This window comes from Cottoperca gobio, chromosome 3 (genome assembly GCF_900634415.1).
Source record: "Cottoperca gobio chromosome 3, fCotGob3.1, whole genome shotgun sequence".
NCBI lineage: Eukaryota > Metazoa > Chordata > Actinopteri > Perciformes > Bovichtidae > Cottoperca > Cottoperca gobio.
This window is the reverse complement of record NC_041357.1, coordinates 21,127,651-21,150,740: the sequence shown is the minus strand read 5'-3', so window position 1 is coordinate 21,150,740 and position 23,090 is coordinate 21,127,651. Positions and strand designations below refer to the sequence as shown.

Here is a 23,090-nt window from a genome sequence, read left to right as displayed (position 1 = left end):
GATTGTGACAGACGCTGGTTTAGTACAGAAAACAATAGTGCAAAAACAAACATTTCCTCAAAAACAATTTATTTTTAAACACCCCTTAATTAAACTGAATATGTTTTCTTATGAGCATAACTTTATGATGGAGATTTCCTGGTGCACTTTGGCAAATGACACTAAGGCACTGCTTTAAATAAGAAATAATGAAGTATTGCTTTTTATTCAGGCAAATTAACTGTGCCTACAAATAAGGAAGTATTGTGTTGTGTTAATGTACATCTGTGTTGGCTCTTGGTGAGGAAATGTTCAGCCGTAGTAACAGTCGTAAAAAGTAACCAGTGAAAAGAGGAATGCTGTGACGCATTTAACTAACAGTGTCAACAAAACCCAAATATTGAAAACTCAAGTTGCCCTTGTAACGTTAAAAACACTGCAATCAATGAGAAACCACAACAATACTATACCACAAATGCATAAAATGACAATCCCAATGAAAACCCATTAACGTAACATGAGTGCACACATTGAACTCTACAACAATCTGCTTTCAGTGCAATAAAACATCACAGGTAAAACACAGCATGATTTAAAAAAAAAAGAAAGTTAAAAGAATCTTATATTGTCTTCTTTTTGTTTCATGTCTCTGAAAATAAAAGAGATACATTTTAATATTATTATCATCACACAGAATTCCCAAGATGCTTAACTTTCAACATTATAAACCATAAAGACTTTGATACTTAATTTTCCTATCAGCAGAGACGAGGCACATTTCCCCCTCACGTTCCAGATTACTGCTCTTACAACTGAATTATTTGTGCACTGAATACATTATTTACGACCCTGTAAATGTAATGTAAGAGCAGCAGCTGAAAAAATGGATAGTTTTCAAGGTAAAGCTTCGAAAATATTACAAATATAGCGTACACTGATATTGATTTTTTTAGATCGCTAAAATGGTTTTGCTGCTGCCCCCCCCCCCCGTTCACAGCAGTGCATTCCTTAGCTTCCATTTCATAAGTACCTCATACAACCGCACTTCAAACAATCCGAACTATCCCTTTAAGGTAACAATATCTCTTAAGTGTCTTTTCATATCAAATAAATATTAAATATTCTGCAGAGTAAGTTTGCTAGGAAAACAGAAAATGAAATGTCTGAACCCTGTGATATAAAACCAGAATATTCATGTGCATGTGTTCAGACTTGTTGCAAAGTGATTATCTCCTCACCTAAAAACTGAGCGGCTGCTCGGGGGACCACCCCAGCTGCAGTAAAGTGGCACTGAGTCCGGCCTTCAGCGCTGAGTAGTCCGGCTGCTCAGAGTACTGGAGAGTCATTACTTCAGTCAGGTACGTTTGAAATGCACCTACAACGTGACACAGAAATATATCAGCAAAGGGCACATAATCACACACTTGTTATGCGTTATATAACAAACATTTAAACTCACTGGAAACTCTACTCTTCTCGAAGCAGTGACTCAACAGTGCAGGAACATCCTCCATGTACCTACAATGACACATTTATGAGCAATTTGTATTTTCTTTGCATTGTACTACTAACTTAATCATATAGGTTTATGTTATGCAGGCAGGAAATACAATTCAGTTTGTATAGGGTGATTCAAGGTGTGTGGACTTCCAGTGTTGATCAACTCTAGGGCTGCAACTAAAGATTATTTTCATTGATTAATATGCCAATTAGATTAATCGTTTGGTCTATAAAATGTCAGAAATAGTGAAAAATGTCCAATGTTTCTCCAGTGCAAGGTGATGTCTTTAAATGTTTTGTTTGTCAGTCCAAAACCCAAAGATATTCACTTAAATATGATATAAAACAGAAAAAAGTAGGACAACTCCACATTTGAGATGCTGAAATCTTAGTCGACTAATCCTTGCATCTCTAATAAACCGTCTCACCTCTGTTTCTGCGTGGCTACCTGGTCCGGGTGAGTGAGTTGAGTCCACGGCAGCATCCCCGTGTGCCAACGCAGCATGCAGTAACCCAGAGACTGCAGGTCACTGCGTCGAGACGGAGCTGAAAAGAGAACACACACAGAGAGCGATGACAACTTCTGTTTTCCTGAACACATCAACACCACTCAGCAAATCCTCACATGTGCAGATCACCTTGTTTTTGAGGTTTTCATAGTCAAACAAGGCAAAAATTGAAAGATCCTTTTACACTAAAGAATATCACAATCATGTTACACCAACAAGAAAGAAATCAGATGATTATGTGAAGCCTGTGTGTGCAGACAGATGGACTGTGGGAGGAGGGCAGGTGTTGCTCGTGAAAAGGAATCTGGTAGTGTTTGGTTCACAGTAGCTTGTGGAGTGAAATGGCGTCGGATCCGCTGACGTCAGTGGGAAAAGGAATCCACAGAAGTGACTGACCTGCTCCCTTATGTGCGTCCAGGCTGATGAACTCCACGGTGCCCTCGTGCGGTGTTCTGCTGGCTTCACGGTACTCTACATGTTGTCCACCGGGACAGTACCTGAAGGCATGGCAGTATCCTACCAGGTATACCTAAACACACAGACACACACACACACAAAGAATAATGTAAAGCACATTTCAATCATGGACTTTGACAGATTACAGTTTGTGCTTCAGAATATTTCTCACCTGTGATTTCTGTCCTGGTTTGATGGAAATGTTTTCTGCATGAATATCAGCGTGAACGTACTCATTTGAATGGATATACTGCAGCACATCTAACTGCAAGGAGAAAGAAATGTTACTGTTCAATAAACGTGGTGGAAATCACAGTTCTTTACGAGTTCTGGATCATGATTAAGACAAGAGACACAGTGCAGTACATTATATAGAACAATGAAACTGTGTTTCCCAGGGCCGTGGTGCAAAACAATAGAATGAACAGACATACGGTGAAAACAACAAAGTACAAAAACAGGTACAGAACAAGATACATACATGTAATGCAATAATAAAAACATATTTACAGTAGTGTAAATAAATGCAAAAGCATGTTTTTGTTCCCTGAGAATATTTATGCAGTAAAGTGTAAGAAGTCCAAGTAAAGGATCCCGGGATCGGGTCGTGGGGGCAGCAGCTCCAGTAAGGAACCCCAATCTTCCCTTCTCCGGGCCACATCCTCCAGCTCCGACTGGGGGATCCTGAGGCGTTCCCAGGCCAGTGAGGAGATATAATCTCTCCACCGAGTCCTGGGTCTTCCCCGGGGTCTCCTCCCAGCTGGACGTGCCTGGAACACCTCCCTAGGGAGGCGCCCAGGTGGCATCCTTACTAGATGCCCGAACCACCTCAACTGGCTCCTTTCAACGTAAAGGAGCAGCGGCTCTACTCCGAGTCTCTCACGGATGGCTGAGCTTCTCACCCTATCTCTAAGGGAGACGCCACCTGTCTGAGAAAACCCATTTCGGCCGCTTGTACCCGTGATCTCGTTCTTTCAAAGTGCATGAAATGATTGAGTATAAGTTTACACTCACTATTCTGCAGGCAAGCTGAAGGACAGCTTTCTCAGTCAGAAGCTCATCTTCTTCCTCCATGACAGACTGGAGAGACTGGCCCATGTTGGGGAAAATCAGAAATCTATAAAATAAAAAGATAAAGAACAACTTATAGCACAAGCTAAAGTTATACTCTTTCATATAATGTGTAAATATTCCCACCTGTAGGACTCTGCATGAGGACCAAAGCCAGCACAGGAAGGAATCCCCAGAAAATCTATCTTGTTTTGTTTGATCCACTTGTCCACTAGAGAGGGACAATATGTTTTAATTATCATGTGAGGTACATTGGTATTGAATTAAGACCTAAAAGAGGGTTACAGATTCCATGTGTCCCCCAGACTGGCATGACGAGGTCCTGAATAAGCTCTTGTCCACTTCTGCTTTCCTCTGAGTGGATTACGAAATGAAAGACGGATGTTTTTATGAGATGTTGTGAAACTAAATCACATGACAAACAGCAAGAACGGTTCCCACCGTCTACTCGTTAGTGGTTCTGCTTATGAAATTAGTATAAATACTGCAACCACCTTTTTCACTTCTCTTGTAATTATCATCAGAACCATAATGTGAGACTGCAGCCCGCCCTCCAGGAGTGACAGTAAACTCACCAGTCTTCCATCATATTACACCAGTTTCTTTTTGTAAATAAAATAAATGTAGATTTTGGAGGTGATGAACTTGAAACACACTAAATCCTCACCGGACGCAGGTTTAGCAGCTCTCTGCAGAAAGTTCTGCTCATTGAAGATTCTTCCATCTTTAGCTCCCTAAGACGAGGAAAGATAAGATAAACTTTATTGACCTCACTCAGGAAAGTCTACGGGAAATAGAGAACAAATAAAAGCAATTCATCTGCTGATACCCAGAAAGTGTCGAGGCGGCACTTACCAGCTTGAGGATGTGATTTGATTCCTTGGAATTGGATCGTGAAACTGTTTGCAAAACTGAAAAAAAGACAAAACAATACAATTAAATTGTGATAAAAAAGCTTTAGGTCAATTCTTTATATTCTTTATCCTGCTGCAGCTCTGTCCACTAAACTAGGTTAGCCGTCTCTTTGTGTACGGCTCTTCTGAAGATATATAATAAAATGGAAATGAAAGTAGAGTTTGATAAAAGGTACCACTAAAACAACATATGTTTTTAATTCTATAGATCTAATATATCTATATTGGTACGTTTTGTTTTAGTTTTGGAAAAGCAGCTATATTGTAAATGACAGAGAAAACTTAACAAGTTATTAACAAGTTGTTTATTAAACCTGAAGAAATATACCTGTATAACAATTATTATTATCTTTTCCCCTGAAAAATACATTTAATATATGTACACAGTCTCACCTTCGTAGATGAGCTCTGTCGTGCTCTGACTGAGCAGTTTCACCAGCTTCCACTTCTTGCCCGTTGTGTCCGTCACTTCTTCGCCTTCCTGCAGCGGCTCCACAGTGGACCCATGCCTTGCCTTCTTGGCTTTGCCTTTTCCTGTTGCCGTACATGCAAACAAACACAACCAAATAATTACGTTGCATTTATGATGAGAGAGAAAGTGTGGTTAAACACTCGTAAGAAAAAACGATGCTTTGTAAGTTTGTCTCTCTTGGCTTAAAATGATATCCTGGTATGAGGAATGTCCTTTATTTAGAAATGTATAAATATTACAATTGTTTTTTATTGTTAAATACAATCGTTAGTTGTTGCTCACCTTTTAAAGGGGACTTGGAGTTTGGTGAGACAACAGGGGAAGAGACGGCCACAGGAGAGCTGTCTACCGTTGACTCCTTCTTCCCCTCTTCTACCTGCTCAGCAGGGCTGGAGAGTTTTGCCTTTCCCCTCCCTGCATATGGATCCAGCCACAATCAATATAAATGAGAGAAATATTATGACAGAGAAGAAGAGATACATTTTCCATGAGGAATGTGTTTCAGCTCACCAGGTCGAGAGAATTTTAGGACAGGAGGAGACTGTAAAGCCGGCTCTGCCCCCATGTTGAGCTTAAAAGTGACTGAGTGCTGCTTTGGTGGAGTTCCACCCAATTCAACACCATCATCTGTTGATACAAATCATAGCGCTTTTGTTCCAAAGAAAGGCATCAGCTGTCCAATTATTGTATTTACACCTGCACAACTGGTATATGTTGCCTTAAGGTTAAAGCTACTTGTCACACTGATGGTTTACGCCACAGAAATGTAAATAAACTTCAAGGCAAATTTTCTCCATCAATAGCTGCTTCCAGACCATTTTAATTACCTTTGATCCTGTCTTCTCCGACACCGGAGAGCACCACGGGTGGAGTGGCATCTTTAATGTTGAATTTAACTTCCCTGTCCAGACGAAGGGAGTTACGTGGCTTTCGCAGTGCAGGACGAGTTGTAACTGGAGTTGCGGTGGTACATGCATGGGCTGTAGAAAAAGAGAATTAACATTTCCAGAGGTTACAACAACACAAAGTCTAAACATTTATGGATAACTTCAAGTAACTCCTAATAACAATATTGTCAAGATGTTTACCGGTACTTCCTGTGGGCTCGCAAGTTGCGCTTGAAGCAAGGATTGATTTAACTACTGATGGTGCTGCTTCATCCCTTTTGGGTGGAGAGAGACTTAAAGACAGCGTTGGGCTCACAGGTCCAGATTCATCAACAGAAGAGGGAATCTTCTCCCCACATGATGGACAAAATCTGAAACAGGGCTGTAACTTTGTCCCACACTGGGGGCAGAAATGGAAAGGCATTCTGCAAGAGCAAACACACACATGCACACACAAATTATACATCTATTCTCACCGCCTCATGTGTGGGTTTGTCTCTGAAGGTAATCCTGGTGGGATGCAAATTTGTTTTTAATTACATTTTGGGAAGACCAAGAGTTAATCATTGATTTCAGAAGGAAGAACAAGGAGGTCTACCTATTGATAATTAAGTGATAATTATTGGCCTTACCCCACACTCAATTGAGGTCACTATAGAAAATAAAACTAGGGAAAATTAAAAACTGTTCTGTATTTCAAAGGCCATCCATTACACATTGCTTTAAGGGACACAGAATTCAGTGAATAGGTTATTTATTAGTTGTACTGTATATTTGTACGTGTGTGTACTGTGAATATAATGTCTATATTGTTTGTTGTCTGTATGAGTTGATTTGGTGGCACATGAGTTTTCCCATTGGGGATTAATAACGATTTCTCATCTGATCTAATCCTGTGTGTGCAACCTAGGGGATACTATTGCAAAGTGCCTGATGCTCTGTAATACAATAGTTGAATAAATCAATAAAAAAACACTCATTATGTGAATGTTATTGTCACAACCAAGAATATTATCACTTACGAACAATTATTGTTTAGTATTATTTAGCATTAAGTGAAGTTGAATACATTAGTCAAAGTGTCTGTGTGTTGATGTATTCACCAGTCAGGTGAATTAATTATGCCTGTTGCCATAGAGATAACTGTTCTTATTATGGTTTACCATGGCAACAGCAAGACTCGTCTTCCCATAAACATATCCAATGTAATTACATTAAATGCGATGGCCTTTGTTTTTATTCAAAATGTGTAAAAGAAAAATATTATAGCTAAAGATAAAGGTTATTCTGCTCATGTCAGTTACTTAAACATAATCCTGAACAAATCACTAACAGCTAACGTTAAACAGTTAAATGTAACGTTAACGTTAGCTAGCTAACATTAACATTAGTACTTTAGTGGTAGTACGAGAAATAAAAATACTGCAAATCTACAGTTAGAGAAAAACAGTGTGTGTTACATACATTAAGTTATTTCAATGTCAGTGTTGAAAAACAGCAATGCAATGACCAAACAGCTTAACGTTAGCTAGCTAATACAGAAGCTGAGTTTTAGACGGAAGTATCGTCCTATGGCTGATTTCGAGCCTTGGCCTTTAGTAAAACTGGCGTCTTGGTAAAAATACATGTCAGCATTCAAGTATAAAGTTGTCAAAACAATTAAAAATCGTCTCAGATACCTTTCCAACACTCCTCCACCTCTCAGGCAGTTTGATGCTGCTTCTTCTTCACCGGAAAAACATTCCTGTAGTTGAAGCTGTGTGGGGGAAGTGCTGCCCCCTGCTGGCTGCAGCCAAGCTGAGCACAGTGAGTCTTATAGCTCTCCCCGGGAGCAATGGGAGTGAGGGGGGAAGGCCGGTGATGTTTTGAGTAATATTACTGCTGAATTAATGTGTATGTTGCATTTTACTGCTGTATGTGTTTAAGGTCGTGCTAAATGTAACTCCTTTATATACTGTTAGGTAGTTTAATGTACAGCAATGCATCATATTCTATAAGATCCTCATATAATTGTAGCATCGCTGTCACCACGTATCTCTAAAAAGTTAACTTTACATGAGCTCAGAAAAACATTTAAATATTTGTATTTAGCTTAAGAAGTAGGATCATTTTCTCAACCCATAAAGGAACACGTCATCCTTCAGTTTATCACACACATTAAAAATCACCACATCTGGTAAAAAAACTGTAATCTGAAAATCTGTCAGAAAAATGTAGAGGCATATAAAGTACAATATTTACTTCTGAGATGTAGTATAGTAGAAGTATGAAGTTGCATAAAATGGAAAAAATTAAGTAAAGAACAAGCACCATTATACGTTAATTGCAGTGACTATTCTAGTTACATCCAATCATTGAATTGGCAGCAAATGGTGCTGCTTTAAATTTTAAATACATTTAAAAAATGTGTAAATAAAACATCTTTGCCTTTATTGTGCATAAACCAGTAAGAGGGAGATAACTGAAATAATGCTTTTTAAATTATTGCTGTGGTATTATTAAATGCTGAAAAAAGAACATTAGGGTGAATATTTAATATATATATATATATATATATATATATACAGTACATATATAATACATTATGATGAGATAATTAACATTCAGTGTTAACAGTGCCTATGACATGAATTGCACTCACATTTCCAAGATTGATTATATAAAATGTGATACTGCTTCAAGGAATACATAAATAAAACGGTTTATTTTTGGACATGATTTATATATTTTGCATAAGAAACTGTAAGGCACACTTTAAAATATGTCAACGTAGTCCTACTAATATAATCAAATTAAACTTTAGTTGTAATTTTTCAAATCTGTTGATTATAAGTGAGTGGAAAAATATACTTGTGTGTCTTAATTAAAACATCACTTTCACCCTTTACAAATAATACAAAAAACTTGGATTTGTGTGTGAAACTAATACAGTTGGGACAAAAGATCTCACAATACCATTCCAGTGTTTAACTAAGTGTAAATACTCTTAATTTTATTAAATATTAGTGGTATTCTAAATCTATAGAACTATAAATGATCTGAAAGGGTGAGCATTAGGATTTGAAATGCACACTACAAAAGTAAATTGAAATGCAGAACCCATCTTATTGCCTTACTTATAAAACTTGCCAATATAAAACCTGGGCTTAGTAGTTTAAAAAAAATGAACAAATTCAACAGCCTACTCGCTAACATGGTCACACTGAATCCTGAAATAAAACACTCTCCATCCAATAATGTACTGAGGGTTAGAAAATTCATCCTCTAGCACCTAACGGCTCTTTTCACTAGCCCTTGAATACATTATAATACATTTATTTAGTAGATGGCAGTCTAAACAATAGTCACACACTTATAGTTAAGCTTATGCTGTGTGAAATGTCCATGTAAGATGGTCATTGTTTCAGATGAAATATATAAATTCTTTATATTTTGATCATCCTGGGGCCTGGGCAAATGAGTATCTAAGATCTCAGCATCAATTTTTGTAATTATGTCGTACATAAAGAAGTTTCGATCACTTAGTCAAATTGTATTCTATAATTCCAGTTTTGGAGAAAAACAAGCACAAACATTGATTTAGAAAAGAAAATACATGAGTGTTAAATTCCCATCTAGCGAACATTAGATGATTAATGTGAGCAACATGTTTACTGGCTGTGGCACCGGAGAGATTCCAGTATTCAGCTGGACATTAAGCGCGGCATCAGTAAGTTTCCTAATAGAAAATCTCAGTAAACCGTGACTGCAAATATCAGTCAATATTTATGTATGAAGTGAAAGGGAAACAGTGTGAATCTACGCTAATCTTACAGCAAGTTAAGAGTATTAAAAGTATATTTATGGCACATCTGGCAGGGCAGCTGACTTTGCTGCAACTTGGAGCACAAAGTTTATACCTGAAAATATGATCAGCATATCCAACTGATGACTTGAGTTGAACATTTCATCATTAGAAATAAATATCCCACAGTCCAATATTAATTAATATTTCAAAAGACCCATTATGTGAATTCAAATGAAATGCCCACATTCAAAAGGCACTTATCTACAGAAGAGTATTAGGGCCAGGCATAAGAAAGAAAATTAGGTCAAAATGTTGAAAATAAATTTAAAATGTCAGGATTAAAGATACATTTATTCACAACATTGATTTATTCTCAAAAGTTTGACTTGAAATGTCAAGTTTATTCTCCACATTCTCCACATTTTTCTCTTAATATTTATTTTAAAGTCTTCCTCTAATGCCTGGCCCCTAACACTCTTCCGTACTTATCTCTGTACTGACAAATACATATATATATAATAATGCACTGCTTTGTGGAGCAATGGAAACAAATAATGTCAAGTTTCACCTGACATAGAATACAATATATATATACTTGCACACTTTAAATGTTAAACTTGGATGTCTTCCTATTTTTTCTCCAGTATTGCGGACACAGACAACGAAACGTTCATCATTAACTCTAACATGCACATTTGCTCTTATCGGAGGCCTCTGAGAGGTCTGGGTTGGTGGCTCCATTAGCTCTCACGGTCCCATCAGGGATCCAGGACTTGTCGACACACCGTTCCATCCTCTTCATGATAAGATCCAGCAGGACGTCCACGGCCTGGTTGACGTTCTGCCCGTTTGAAGCACTTGTCTCAAAGTATGGGATTCTGCATGGAAGAAAATATTGTTTTTTAACACGGGATCACAGACTACTGCACCTAGTTACCATGTGACACACACCTTTGAGTGTAGAGAAAAAAGGGATTTTAAAATATAAGGCAGGAGTTATTCTATGTTTTTAAATGTTCAGTCCCATAAAAAGACCAAATAACAACAAGCATTTGTCCGCCTCTCAAATACTTCCCCAGCTTTCTTTGTTGCTCTTAAACCTATTAATTCCTAATGAAAATCTAACTCTTTTTTAATTGCTCAGCTATTTACTGAAACAGCTGGACACTTATGTTTTTAAAAGACATGCAATGTAAAATTACTGTTTGTTCAATGGAGTTCTGTGACTTTAAAGAGAGCATAGATAACGGCTTCAGTTCCCCGTTGTAAAGGGCTGTATGACAACAGGGTGAAGCGATGAAAACATTCCAAATACAGCTTACACTTAAACTGATATTGATTTGTTTAGGTGGCCAAAATACATTTGCTGCTGCCCTCCGTCCACAGTAGTACATTGCTTTGCTTCTGTACCGTAACTCGTCTTATTCTCCAAACTGGAGGCATCCCAACGTCATCTACTGTAGTAATACACTGATTATGGATAAGTAATCTCATATACCCCACTTTAAACAATCCAAATTAAACCTTGCATACAAATTCTATGGTTTCACAAAATCAACCTAAACCAAATACATTTATGGGGACTTCATCAAACAGGCTAATGGCTGCAAAGTTAAAGAGAATCAAAGGAGACAACATACACTGTCCAGCAGTCAGCCTCGGGTGATGTGTTGTATTTAATAATGTTGCTTATTCCTCTCTTGAAGGCATTCAAAACATTTCTCACAGTGCATCTCCACTACAATGCGTGTGTTTTTAGTAAAGGTGCGTCCAATAGTGTCAGAGCAGGATATTTTTCACACGTGTACAAATATTTGCATTTCGAGGACGACTAATTTAGTCCGACATTCTCCTGAACAGACTTTGGCAAACAATGTAGCCACTGCCTTCTTGACAAACATCTGAGGGAGAGGTTCATGTACAGATGGATCAAAACTGAGACATACCCGTACTTCTCTGCCAACTCACGGGCCTCTTCTTCACGGACGGCTCTCTGATCTGACAGGTCACATTTGTTGCCACATAAAACGATGTCTGGACTTTCGCAGTATGCGTGAATCTGTAACTGACCTGAAAAGACACGTTCAGCAATTTATTATGCATTTAGTCCCGTTTTAATGTGTAATGTTTGCTTCTGAGAAAGATATAAAGCCATCATTAATGTATTATTGATTGATGTTATTGAGTTTACATGTTTAAAGCACACAATATTAATATTAACAGCCTAGTGTTGATTCTACACAAACACGAGTGTTTGGTCATCATTCACTGGAAGTATTTCTGGGGTCAACAAGGAATGTAATATTGTGAAACGGTCCTGTGCTCTTCAATTTGTCTTAAGTAAAAACATTATTTTATAGGATTGTCAGTGTAAATTTATTTGCTGCCCCTCGTTTGTTTCAAGATTCAGACAAAAGATCCGCACACTGTACTAAAAGCGCCCAGCCATTTTAATTGTGCAACGATTTGATTTATCTTTATTGGGAATCGTTAAATCCCCATCACAAAGCAGAACAAGCAATATATATGATATACGGCCCTCGTCTGTTACCTTAGAAACAACCCATAGCGGTAATTCCTCGTGTAGTCCACTGTCGATTAATACTTTTTATATTTTGTTTTTATTATTTTCTATCGCAGCCTTTATCGTTATATTCTAGGCACCGAGCAGAAAGAAAGGAGGGTGGATGTGTTGGATCCTATCTGTTGTATTCACTTTGCTTTTCTTAAGTGAAAATGTACCCTGCGTTCTCATGTCCTCCATCTTGAAACCTTTTGTTAAATAAAACATACTTAATACATAAAGAAAGTGCACATTTAAGAGTGATACATCAGGACATACTCATCCAGTTTCTGACGTTGAGGAAACTTTGTTCATTACTGAGGTCAAACAGGAGGAGGAAACCCATTGCATCTCTGAAGAACGCGGTCGTCAAACTCCGAAACCTGACACCATTCAGACAAATAAGAACTAGTTGATGAGAAATATAATTAATAGTGAAAAAGACGCATTTGAAAACAACTGAAGAAAAGACCATGTTTGAGGAAGGTTATAAAGTGTTAGTAGAGCTTCCTGTACCTCTCCTGTCCTGCAGTGTCCCACAGCTGCATGTGGATCTTCTGTCCTCGACCTGAAGATCCATCTGGATTTGTTGATTTGTATACCTGAGTGAAACAGAGTCAGGTGAGTTCAAACTGACGTTCTCTGCACTACACTTAACTGCTTTTAAATCATTTTATACAAACAGCTATAAAAAACTAACTTAAAGCATTAAATCTCAATCCGGATCAGACGTGTTGTGGGAACATGGGTTGCTGCTACTGACAGCTTGAAAAAGAGAATTCATAATTGAGTTGTCGTTCACTGCAGTTGCATATCTGCCTCCACTCGGCGTACTTGGCAACATCCAGCTACTTAATGGGGAGACTTCAGGTAAAAAAGGGTAAACATTTTACCTAATAAGCATCACCATGAAACTTACCCAGTTGATTTCTTACAATAAAGACAAATACTTTTATTAAATATTACAAGTTTGCTGAAATTGTATACATTCAAATGAGGTATTATCTTATTAAATATGTAAATGAGTTTAAGGCACTTTTGACTTAAACAGAAATAAACCTCAAGCTGTACAGCCAATGTAATTGCGTGTTTATATTCTGTGATCACATTCAGTCATAGTCATTGGAAAATAGTCTTTTCATGGTCTAGTCTCCATCTGTAGGGCAATAATCACTCACAATTAAAACATTAAAGTACATACCTACATACATATTGTATTCTGCATTATTTCAGGAGTTTAAAATTTAACAATGCAGCTTGTTAAACATTGACCTTTATTTGCAGCATAGCTGACAAGCTCCTTTCTGACTTAGTTTGGGTTTATTTTCAAAGCATTTATAATCCACTGATTTGAGTTTTTCATAAAAGACTAGCAGCATTAATCGGCTGGCTGCTTATTGAAATTGAGACACAAACGTGTTATTGAAGTTTTAACAGTCTAGAAAGAAATTGTAACATTCATTCAAATATCGTCACATCTTTTCTGGATTCCTTTCAGTTGCAATAAACAGTTTTCTTCGCAAGCACAGGAAGCTCCTGAAACTTATTCAAAATGTACAAGATGTCATTTTTTGCCACTAGGGGAATCTCTATAAAAACAATGACAAAAGACAGTGTAGCGGATCATGGGAGTTGTCATTGCAGTCAGCTTCTCCCGATTAGGATTACTTCATTTGCCATCGTTCCGGATCATTTTATCGGAAGCCAAATTATCCACAGAGGTCTCCTCATCGCCAAAACAAACGGATTTGGAGAGTAAAGCTGGTAAAAACACTGTTGCTTACAGCTGTACGCATGTGACCACTGGAGAAGCAGCCACAGTATTACTGGTGTATCCATCTCATTATAGATTTAATATACTGTAACTTCATGGTCATTTCATGGACTAGGAAAAACTGATGTTTTTACACTTTATCGATTTTAACAATCAAAGACAGGAAGCGCAGCTCTGGTTGTTTAAAGTCGCACTACAATTACTCATTGTGCTTCAACCACGACGACTTATTATGATATTTACAAAAGCTACTCTGTAAGTGCAACTTTTCAAATCACAGCTGTCAAAACATGCGTTTAGAAATTTAACCTATAGAGCGGTGGTTCCCAAATGGTGTGCCGTGGGATTTTGAAACAATTAGGCCTATTGCATTTAACTGTACACAAGGTTATGAATGATTTTTTATTTACTTCAGTGTTTCCCCTAGGTTTACTGCTCTGCGGGGTGCTGCCTGGGCTGGATCAGGTCCGTGCGTGGCGCAGATTTTTGAACTTCCTCCAAATAAATCATTTTAAATCAAGGTAACTAGAAGCTGCCATAAATTGAGTTTTAGTTTTAAGCTACGCTTTTACGAAACAATTTTTGGATCTTGGTTATTTTAAACTATATATATTTAACCAGATGAACGATTTTAGTCACCAGATGTTTGAGCAAACGACAGATCGGCAAGCATCTCTTCTGGGACGTCCTGTATCTGCCGAGGTTCGTCGAAGTAACACTCAATTTTTAAAGAGAAACTGCTTTACTTTGTGTGTTTACCGGTTTTAGGAAGCAGACCTCTGCGGATAATTTGGCTTCCGGTTAAAACCTCCTGAACGATGAACAATAATGGACTCCTAACTCGGAGAATAGCTGACTGCTGTGACAAACTCCCATGATCCCACACTACTTCACAACGCTATCAAACTCCGTCTTTTGTTATCGCTTTAAATTGAGACACCCCAATTTGCTGAAAATTACATATTGGGCGTATAGCATAAATTGTCCTGGATTGACTGAACCTCCAGTATAGCTGTGATAAAACTATTATCAGCCTATATTCTTGGAGCTTAAGGTCAGCAGCATTAACGAGTAAGCATTGAGTAAATATGAACACTGCTCAGCTGTTTGCCAATGGTATGAAGTGTTTATTCTTAGGGAGGGTGCTGCCTCCCATGCACCAACATTAGTCATTCCTCATAATTTCTGTTGCAATGAAGTCTTTTGTTACAAGAGACTTACTTAATGATGTGGGAATGCATTTAAGCCACTAATTAGGCAGCCGTAAATGCTTGCAGCACAAATGGACACAAGGAAATGTTACATCGAAAGTGCAGACTGTAAAATCCAAGTGTGCTTTTACTGAAGTATTGAATGAAAGAAATCCAAACAATTACAAAGCTGGCATTTATTAAAAGTTTAATAAAGCTTACCAATCTTTTTTCTCTGAAGTCTATTCCAACTGTGGTGATGAACTTCGAGTTGAACTTGCAGTCTGTGTATTGGTAGAGGAAGCTCGTTTTTCCCACGCCAGAGTCACCGAGGGCTAGGAACTTTATGAGGTAATCATACTCCCCATCAGACATAGTGAGAGCTTAATTTCTGAAACAAAAACAAAAATAGCTCAGTCAACCAACAATCACAATATTTGGCAAAGAAATATATTGTATTCATTTTTTCCACAGTGAAGTTGTAAAGCAATGACACAGGATCACGTCCATGAGACAAACCCACACAATGACAGCAGTCTACATCTCATTCCCATAACATATTACATATTATAATCACTTCATAAAGCCAATGCCAAGCATTCTAACCATGCTATATGCAGTATAACCATATAATGCAATAAAGTATGTTTATAATGCATTATAGACATGGGCTAATATGCAATTCCTTAATGTTGCTGACTAATGTTACTTAAGATACGGCTCTTACAATCCTGTCCTAATATTTATGTAACGGCACATTAAGTCAATAAGACACACAGCACAGGGAGAGCTCACAATCTTCCCACACAGTGCATTGACATGGAGCTATAAACAAAACTGACAATATAAATTAAATAATGTTTTTTGTTCTTTCAGCGTTACCTTTTCTGCAATGCACCATTTTGTTAATGTATTCAATTGCAAAATGTTTTTATGTAGAACTCAGTTTTTGTTCCTATAATCCTATAATCTAAAAGGACAAGTGAAACCGTCTCATTGACATAACGTAGGCATAGCTTGCCAACTGTTAATTATGCTCGTGGCCTAACATTTATTTTCCACATTTTTCTACACATCTTAAAAGTAACAAAAGAAACGGGCTCAGGTCTTCCTCCATTAGGCTCATATATTCTGTAGTTTAACCTTCTTTGTCAGACGAACGCCGACAGCCCTGTCAGATGAACTCAAGATCCCTTCATCAACACTACCCAACATGTTCCAAACATGTTCATTTATAAATTAACTATTAATACAATATAAAAGTGGATATTGTTACAATAGAAGTTCATACAATGAAACTGTCAATTTTAAATAAAGTTTAGTCAGGTTGTCATAGAACAGAGTACTTATCGATTATTTTTAGACATTTACCCATTACATCTAGCGAACAATTTCAGACATCAAGCTAGCTGTTACTTTTAAGCAATCTGATTATTTAACCATTTAGCCATTACTTTTAGACAGTTCAAACATTTATCCGTTACTTTTAGACAGTATGTCTTTCAAATTCTGTACTTGCTTGCCAATAGTTTCCACACACTTACACATCCTATTCAGGTAATATAGCTGACTGTGTGGTTTTTATTTTTGCATTTAGATATTTATTTTTGTATTTAATTGAGCTACTCTGACATTTTCAATGTAGCCCCTAGTAACAGCAGAAGTACCCTCTGGGAAATACGTATACAGTTGATAGCATTGCGGGCGCATGCGTGTAACGTAAGAGCGGTTTAATGTTGCCGACACAGTGACAGGAAGCATTTTAAATCCCTCTAACAACACGCACTATCACTATGACACCATAGCAGTTGCTTTATCTTGCTACAAATTAGTACCGTGTTGTTCTTCACAGCTTGGAGTAACCGTTGAATTAATCTAAATGAAGGACTAGAGGCACACACTTTCTTACACAATAAGAAGCACACTATGATATCTACTGGATGAAACATTTTAGTTTGACATGGTCGACTAATTCAAGTCAAAACATTCAAAAGAAAGTGCAGATGTATCATATGACCAGCATGTAGAAAAGTCTTCAGACAAGTCTTACATTCTTTCACCCCCATGAACCTTTTATCTGGAGCCATAAGCAGCTTAAGGTCTTGTGCAAAATCAAGAGCTGTGATAAATGTACGGTGATGGAAACGGTTGCCACAAGCAATGATGGCCTTAAACAGTGAGCAAAGACCACAGAGCCCCAAATTATGAAGTCCACATTCCTGCAGTTTTCACTCAGGTAGATTAAAAGTGATAAATAAGGTTTTATTTATCAGTGAGCCACATCTTCACTATAAATATTTTAAGCACTGAAGCCCACACATAAGCTATACACTTCTTATTAGCTTGCCTCATTTTGGTCAGTGAAAATTGTGTTTCTCAGATCACAAAGTCCGCACCTTTATATTCACATATGAGCAAGATGGCTAATTAGCTTGAAACTCATAACTTCCTGCCACATTTCATCTCTCATTACTCCACTTCCCTCTAACCTTCCTCTCAAAAGGCCCGCTGATACACATGTTGTAGGTACATCTACCTAAAACTAATGCAGTCCAATACAACAACCCTGCAATAAATCCTACCTTCATGAAGTTTATAAAATTCAGATGAAATAGTTTTGGAGAGGAGTTAATTTTCTGTTAAGGCCTCTTTCTGTCATAAATCCAAACATTGAAACATATTTTTATAAGTGTGCTTTTAACTGGTTTGTGCCCTAAATGTTCACTTTTCTTTTTAGCTGAGTCACCTTTTAAAACTTATTTTTATACAAAGGCATTCTCATAACTTTGTTTTTATTTTCTATCTTTTTATTGTACTGATTGTACTTTTTGTAACAAGTGTTTTGTTATTATTATTATTATTATTATTATTATTATTATTATTATTATTATTATTATTATTATTATTATTATTATTATTCAACTTTATGATCATTTTGTAGAATGTAGTTTGTGGTGCTGCGGAATTGAATTGCAGTATACTGAGGCATGTTTCTTAAAAAATGTTTAACACCACATATATATTAACTATGGTAACACTCTGGAATTACTACGAACCTGAATCAACACTTCCTGTTCTGTAAATTGCATTAGTTTTGGCTAGGTGTACTTAATAAACTGGCAATTGCATGTCCCCACTAGACCTTTTTCCCCTATTTGGACTTAGCAGGACAAGCACATGTGTAATTCATATCATTGATTGTGGCTGCATCACATTTATGTGAGCCACTAGGACAATTAATAGAACTGAGACATCATTAATGTTACTAGTAACATTAACTTAACAAGTCAAAGCGTCTGATGTGAAAAAAGGTAATTGTGACTGCTTATTTTAATACTTATCTACCCAACTTACTGACACAAAAAAAACTTGAGTCATTATATGATTTATGTGTCAGTGAAAACAGGTCACAGATGTGACGCAGTCGAGCAAAACCACACCACTGGAGATGCAGATTGTGTCAGCAAATTTCTGCAGACTATTATCAGGCTAATGAGACGACTTCTTATTTAGCTCCAATCGTACACAAGAAATAGCATTATCTCATGTTAACAAGCGAATGTTATAATGAAAAGACAGCAGATGTTCATGCATAATATGTCTAGTAACGTTACACAAAGCTCTGCTTAAAACTACGTTTCCCAGTCTTATCACAGCTGTGAAAAGGAAGCGAGCTCTGATGACAGAGTATGATCTGATATGTGAGGCAAAAAAACACTTGAGTGCGGTAAACAAAAACAAGAAGTTTTATCCTAATTACTGCCTTAAGTCAAGTCCAGTAGAACTTAATTTGTTATGCAGGACTGAAAACAAACAAGGCAATTAAATACAACATATAATAAAAAGTAAAAACAGAGTAGTGCATAAATAAACTCAGACAGTTTTTAAAGAGGGATCAGTCGTGTAGGTATGAGTAATCTGGTGCTTCTTGTTTTATGGTGCTTTATTGTAATAGTTTGTATTATTTTGTCTGTATTTTCTTGAGTTTTAATGTACATACTTAATGTTGAGTTTATGTTTTGTACTGTCTCTTGTGTATTTGTTGTTGAGTGTTATGTATGTTTAAGGTGTATGGCATTGGTTTATGCAACATACCCGTTCCCATGTCAATAAACATTAAACAAATAAATATTTACCCAACATCATTTTTTTCTATTGGAATGGAGCAGTTAAATGAACCGTGTTTGTATCTGTTGGTTTTACAAGGTCTAAAACTCTCGGTGCTGTCAGACAGGACGGATTTTCTTTTAACAAATATAAAAATATTGCTGGTTTCACGTCAAAGAGCTGACGTTAAGAAAGCCGAAGCCGAAGACGAAGAAGAAATCTTTGAGACTTCATCGCTGCCTGTGGTGGAGTTGTCTCCCAAATAGCATACTGTACATGTATATTACTCGTTTTCTGTTGTACAACAGAGCGCAGACGAGCGAAGAGAAAATGCACTGAATTCAGTTGAAGAGCCTCATCTTATATTCTCATTTCGATGCAAAGATTTGTATATTAGTAGTAATGTCGCACAACATGGAAGTGAAAGCTGTGCTCTGTTTATTTAAATGTAAAATTGCAATACAAATACTTTGACCTTAAAATTAATAAATAATCGTGATCTCAATATGGATCAAAATAATCATGATTAGCATTTAGGCTATTAACGTTCAACCCTACGTATTCCTTAAATATATTTTTGCTGCATTAACCGCCTTTTATGCCTAAGAAATTGTGGAAGTTAAACTAATTTGGGTTAAGAGGAAATAACATTGGATAGTCTCATGTTTCCCACAACCTTTTAACAGAAAACAAACGAGGTCCTGTTAACCAGATTAAGGTGTCACACAATACAGTACTCACTTCAGTGGAAAGTGCCTCGCAAGCAGCAGTTAAATAGCAGTCAAACACTAAGTTTGACACTTATGTTATTATTATTATTATTAGTGTCATTAACAACAACAACAGGGTTAGTGGTTAGCCTACAAAATCAACAGCTAAATATAACTGCCATTTGTTCTGGCAGGATGTGTGGAGGTGTGTTTATCATTCTTAGTTGATAAGATAAGAAAATTAGAAACTAAGAACGCAATACTTTTTTTTCCTCCTAATACCAATTCTGATATCTAAACACAATCTATTAGCGGAAACAGAGTGACTATCCAACACTGCTCGTAGAAGATCTTCTAAATGTATTTGGCAGTTTACAGCGACTGTAATGTAACTGATGGAAGAAAGAGAATTTTACAACGACATGGAAAGAGAAACTGTATTTAACGTGGATTGTGTATCGGATCATTGCAGCCAAGTCTGTATTACCAACCTGTCAAAGCGGCAAAACCTTCATGCTCACAAACTGGCAATTAGTTTCTGGTAATATAATTAATGGCTAATTTGTGGAGGAAGTTAAAATCTAGTTTGAAGCCTTTATTATTTCAGTATATAGTATGGTTACAATGTGCATTTTACTTGCAATATATGATGTATCGCGAATGAGACTAGAAATTGTCTTAGAATTTGGATATCTTATCACGTATAAGTGTCTTTCCCTGGTTTTGAAGGCTGCATTACAGTAAAGTGATGTCATTTTCTATCTCAGATTGTGTACTTTAGCAGACAGAGACGCTCAGCTGTGTCTTGACGTCGCCAAAAATTTGCTAAAGTCCAACTTTAGTGACCGGCTACCCCCCTCAGGGAGGAGCTCGCAGGTCGTCACACAAGGAACTAAAAAGCAAATAGACCATCCTAAGATGGCGAACTAAGAGAGATAAGAGATCACCGGATTTTAGATTTGTGATAAGAGTCATTAGTTTTTAGCTTACATAGTTGCAATTTAAAATGTTGGGTCTATTTGTGGTGTATTTAAAAAAAAAAAAAACAGAGTCTCTTTAGAGGAACACAGGGCTACACTGTTAGACTGATCGTATTTATTTGTATGTTTTTTTGGCTATAGCTGCAACGATTAGTCAATTGATCTATTAGCTGATCAACAGAAATATAAATCGCCAACTTCTTTGGTAATCTTTTATTATTGTTAAAGAGGTTTTTCATGCAAAAATGGTAGAAAATGCTGTTTTCAGCCTCTCATATGGAGATTTCCTGCTTGTCTGTGATACATCATATCACACTGAACATCTTTGGGTTTTGGACTGACAAGACATCATATTGAACTTTAAGAATCTGGGATGGAGATTTTTCACTTTTCTGACATTTTATTGACCATCGATTTAATCTAGAAAATAATCTGCACATTAATAATGAAAATACTCGTTAGTTGCAGATCTATTTTTGACAGCTCATGGAAGGACCTAAATTGATATTTAGGTTGATGAAATCCCATGATTGTATTTGAAATTCTATTCATGATATTGCATTTCTGTTTATTGCAGATTTTGTGTAATTTTTTTATCATCTCTCCTGCAGTGGGAGTTAACCTAGGACCTGTGATTGCAAAGTACTACCACCCATGCAGACCAGCAAACAAAAAGCAACTTTAATCATTTGTCAGGGAGAAGTGGAAGACCCACCCTGGGCAGTTGTCCAACACCAAGGCCGGCTCCTCCGGATATGAACGTATCATAAACTTGAAAGGGTGCCGGAGCACAATAATGATGTTCAACTAAGACTAAAATCAAATGATTAGATATGGAATCCATGTAGCTTTAAAACGTCTGGCTGCCAAACCCGGTAACTATCTTCTCATTAAAATACCTTGTGAGGATTTATCTGCAGCAGCAGCAGCACCAGGCGGTGCGAGGCACATAAAACTCATTCTCTAACAAACAGCGGTGTAAGAAGTATCTCTAAAAAGTCTTTCATGAGAACAGTCCTGTTTTCAGTTTTGTGAAGATGCATTTTCCAGCTGATGAAAGAGGGTTTTAAAATAGTTTATTCATCTTAAGGATAATGTTCTCAACACATAAAGGAAACACTTCGTAATCAACACATCTGCAGCTACATGCTTTTCACTGGACAAGAATCTGATAAGTAACTAAAGCTGTGAGACAAATGTAGTGGAGTAAAAAGTACAATATTTCCCTTGAGATGTAGTAGAAGTATAAAGTTCCACAAAATGGAAATACTCAAGTAAAGTAGTACCATAAATGTGCATTTCAGTAAATCTACTTAGTTACTTTCCACCTCTGCTAATAAACACTCAAAACAGTTAACCAGAAACAAATAGAAAACAATCTAATGACCTGTTTAGGCAATAAATAATCACTTTGTTACTTCGTTTGGATCCTGCCAAGAAGACAACATAGGATGCACAATTCCCAGCTTCCTCTATCAGACATATTATAGCCAACATATGGACCCACGTGTCTAAACACCGTGATACATGTTAAAAACGTGTAGTCCTGCTCGGAGAAACCAGTTTGTTTTACTTGTATAAACAACGGTGTCGGTCTGTAACAGTTACTGAGCAAGTGTGGGATAAACTAACAAGTGTTAAAGGGGGACACGGCAGCAGGTGTAAACATGTTTCCCAACGCCAGCGGCTCGTTGCTAATGTGTGAGGGCGAATTTAACAAGTTAGTCGGCAGACAGTCTGGAACTAAAGCAGATAATCGCGTGAAGTAAAGTTCAAAGTTAACTTCTCAACCCCTCGCTACCTCCTGACAGATGCTACGGACGGATTTATTCGACTGACATTTCCTGAAAACTCTCGTGAACGTACTCACCAGCCCCGGGGCGTTGCTGCTACGCACTGTGTCCCGCTGTTGAAACTAAAAAATAAGTAGTTTAAAAGTGACCGTTTAAGACTTTAGAGGTGAAGAAGTGATGACTTTACTTTGTCCGTCGCTTCTGGGCCATTAGTTGACACGAGACCAGCTTCATTAACACTGAACGCCTCCTTTACTTCCCGTGGTGGTTGAGAAACAGCTCCTCCTCACGGAACCAACCGGGGGGAGCCGTTAGCAGCCGTTACTGCAGCAGCCGTTACTGCACCCCCAGAGGCGGAGCAGGCTGCGCGAGCTGCTCTACTCCAGTATTATACCTCT

General features: G+C 37.3%; 2 protein-coding genes across 3 annotated transcripts; both read right to left on the bottom strand.

Annotated features, from left to right (window-relative positions):
* Positions 1–51: 51 nt before the first annotated feature.
* Positions 52–7,565, bottom strand: vrk3 (VRK serine/threonine kinase 3). The gene is made up of 16 exons (XM_029458362.1): positions 7,468–7,565; positions 5,990–6,213; positions 5,729–5,881; positions 5,412–5,528; positions 5,184–5,315; positions 4,823–4,963; positions 4,371–4,426; positions 4,183–4,249; positions 3,642–3,726; positions 3,459–3,561; positions 2,617–2,709; positions 2,385–2,517; positions 1,908–2,025; positions 1,439–1,497; positions 1,218–1,354; positions 52–628 (listed from the first exon to the last, which is right to left on the bottom strand). The coding sequence occupies exons 2-15, from the start codon at positions 6,210–6,212 to the stop codon at positions 1,218–1,220; spliced, it is 1,617 nt and encodes a 538-aa protein (XP_029314222.1). The 5' UTR covers position 6,213; positions 7,468–7,565; the 3' UTR covers positions 52–628.
* Positions 7,566–8,473: 908 nt separating this feature from the next.
* rab27a (RAB27A, member RAS oncogene family) lies at positions 8,474–23,017 on the bottom strand. 2 transcript variants are annotated; one of them, XM_029428726.1, is made up of 6 exons: positions 22,770–23,017; positions 15,325–15,493; positions 12,655–12,740; positions 12,418–12,521; positions 11,522–11,645; positions 8,474–10,453 (listed from the first exon to the last, which is right to left on the bottom strand). In XM_029428726.1, the coding sequence occupies exons 2-6, from the start codon at positions 15,475–15,477 to the stop codon at positions 10,258–10,260; spliced, it is 663 nt and encodes a 220-aa protein (XP_029284586.1). In that variant the 5' UTR covers positions 15,478–15,493; positions 22,770–23,017; the 3' UTR covers positions 8,474–10,257. The 2 variants fall into 2 exon arrangements, with proteins under 2 accessions (XP_029284586.1, XP_029284587.1); XM_029428727.1 differs by having other exon boundaries at positions 22,880–23,014.
* Positions 23,018–23,090: the final 73 nt, after the last annotated feature.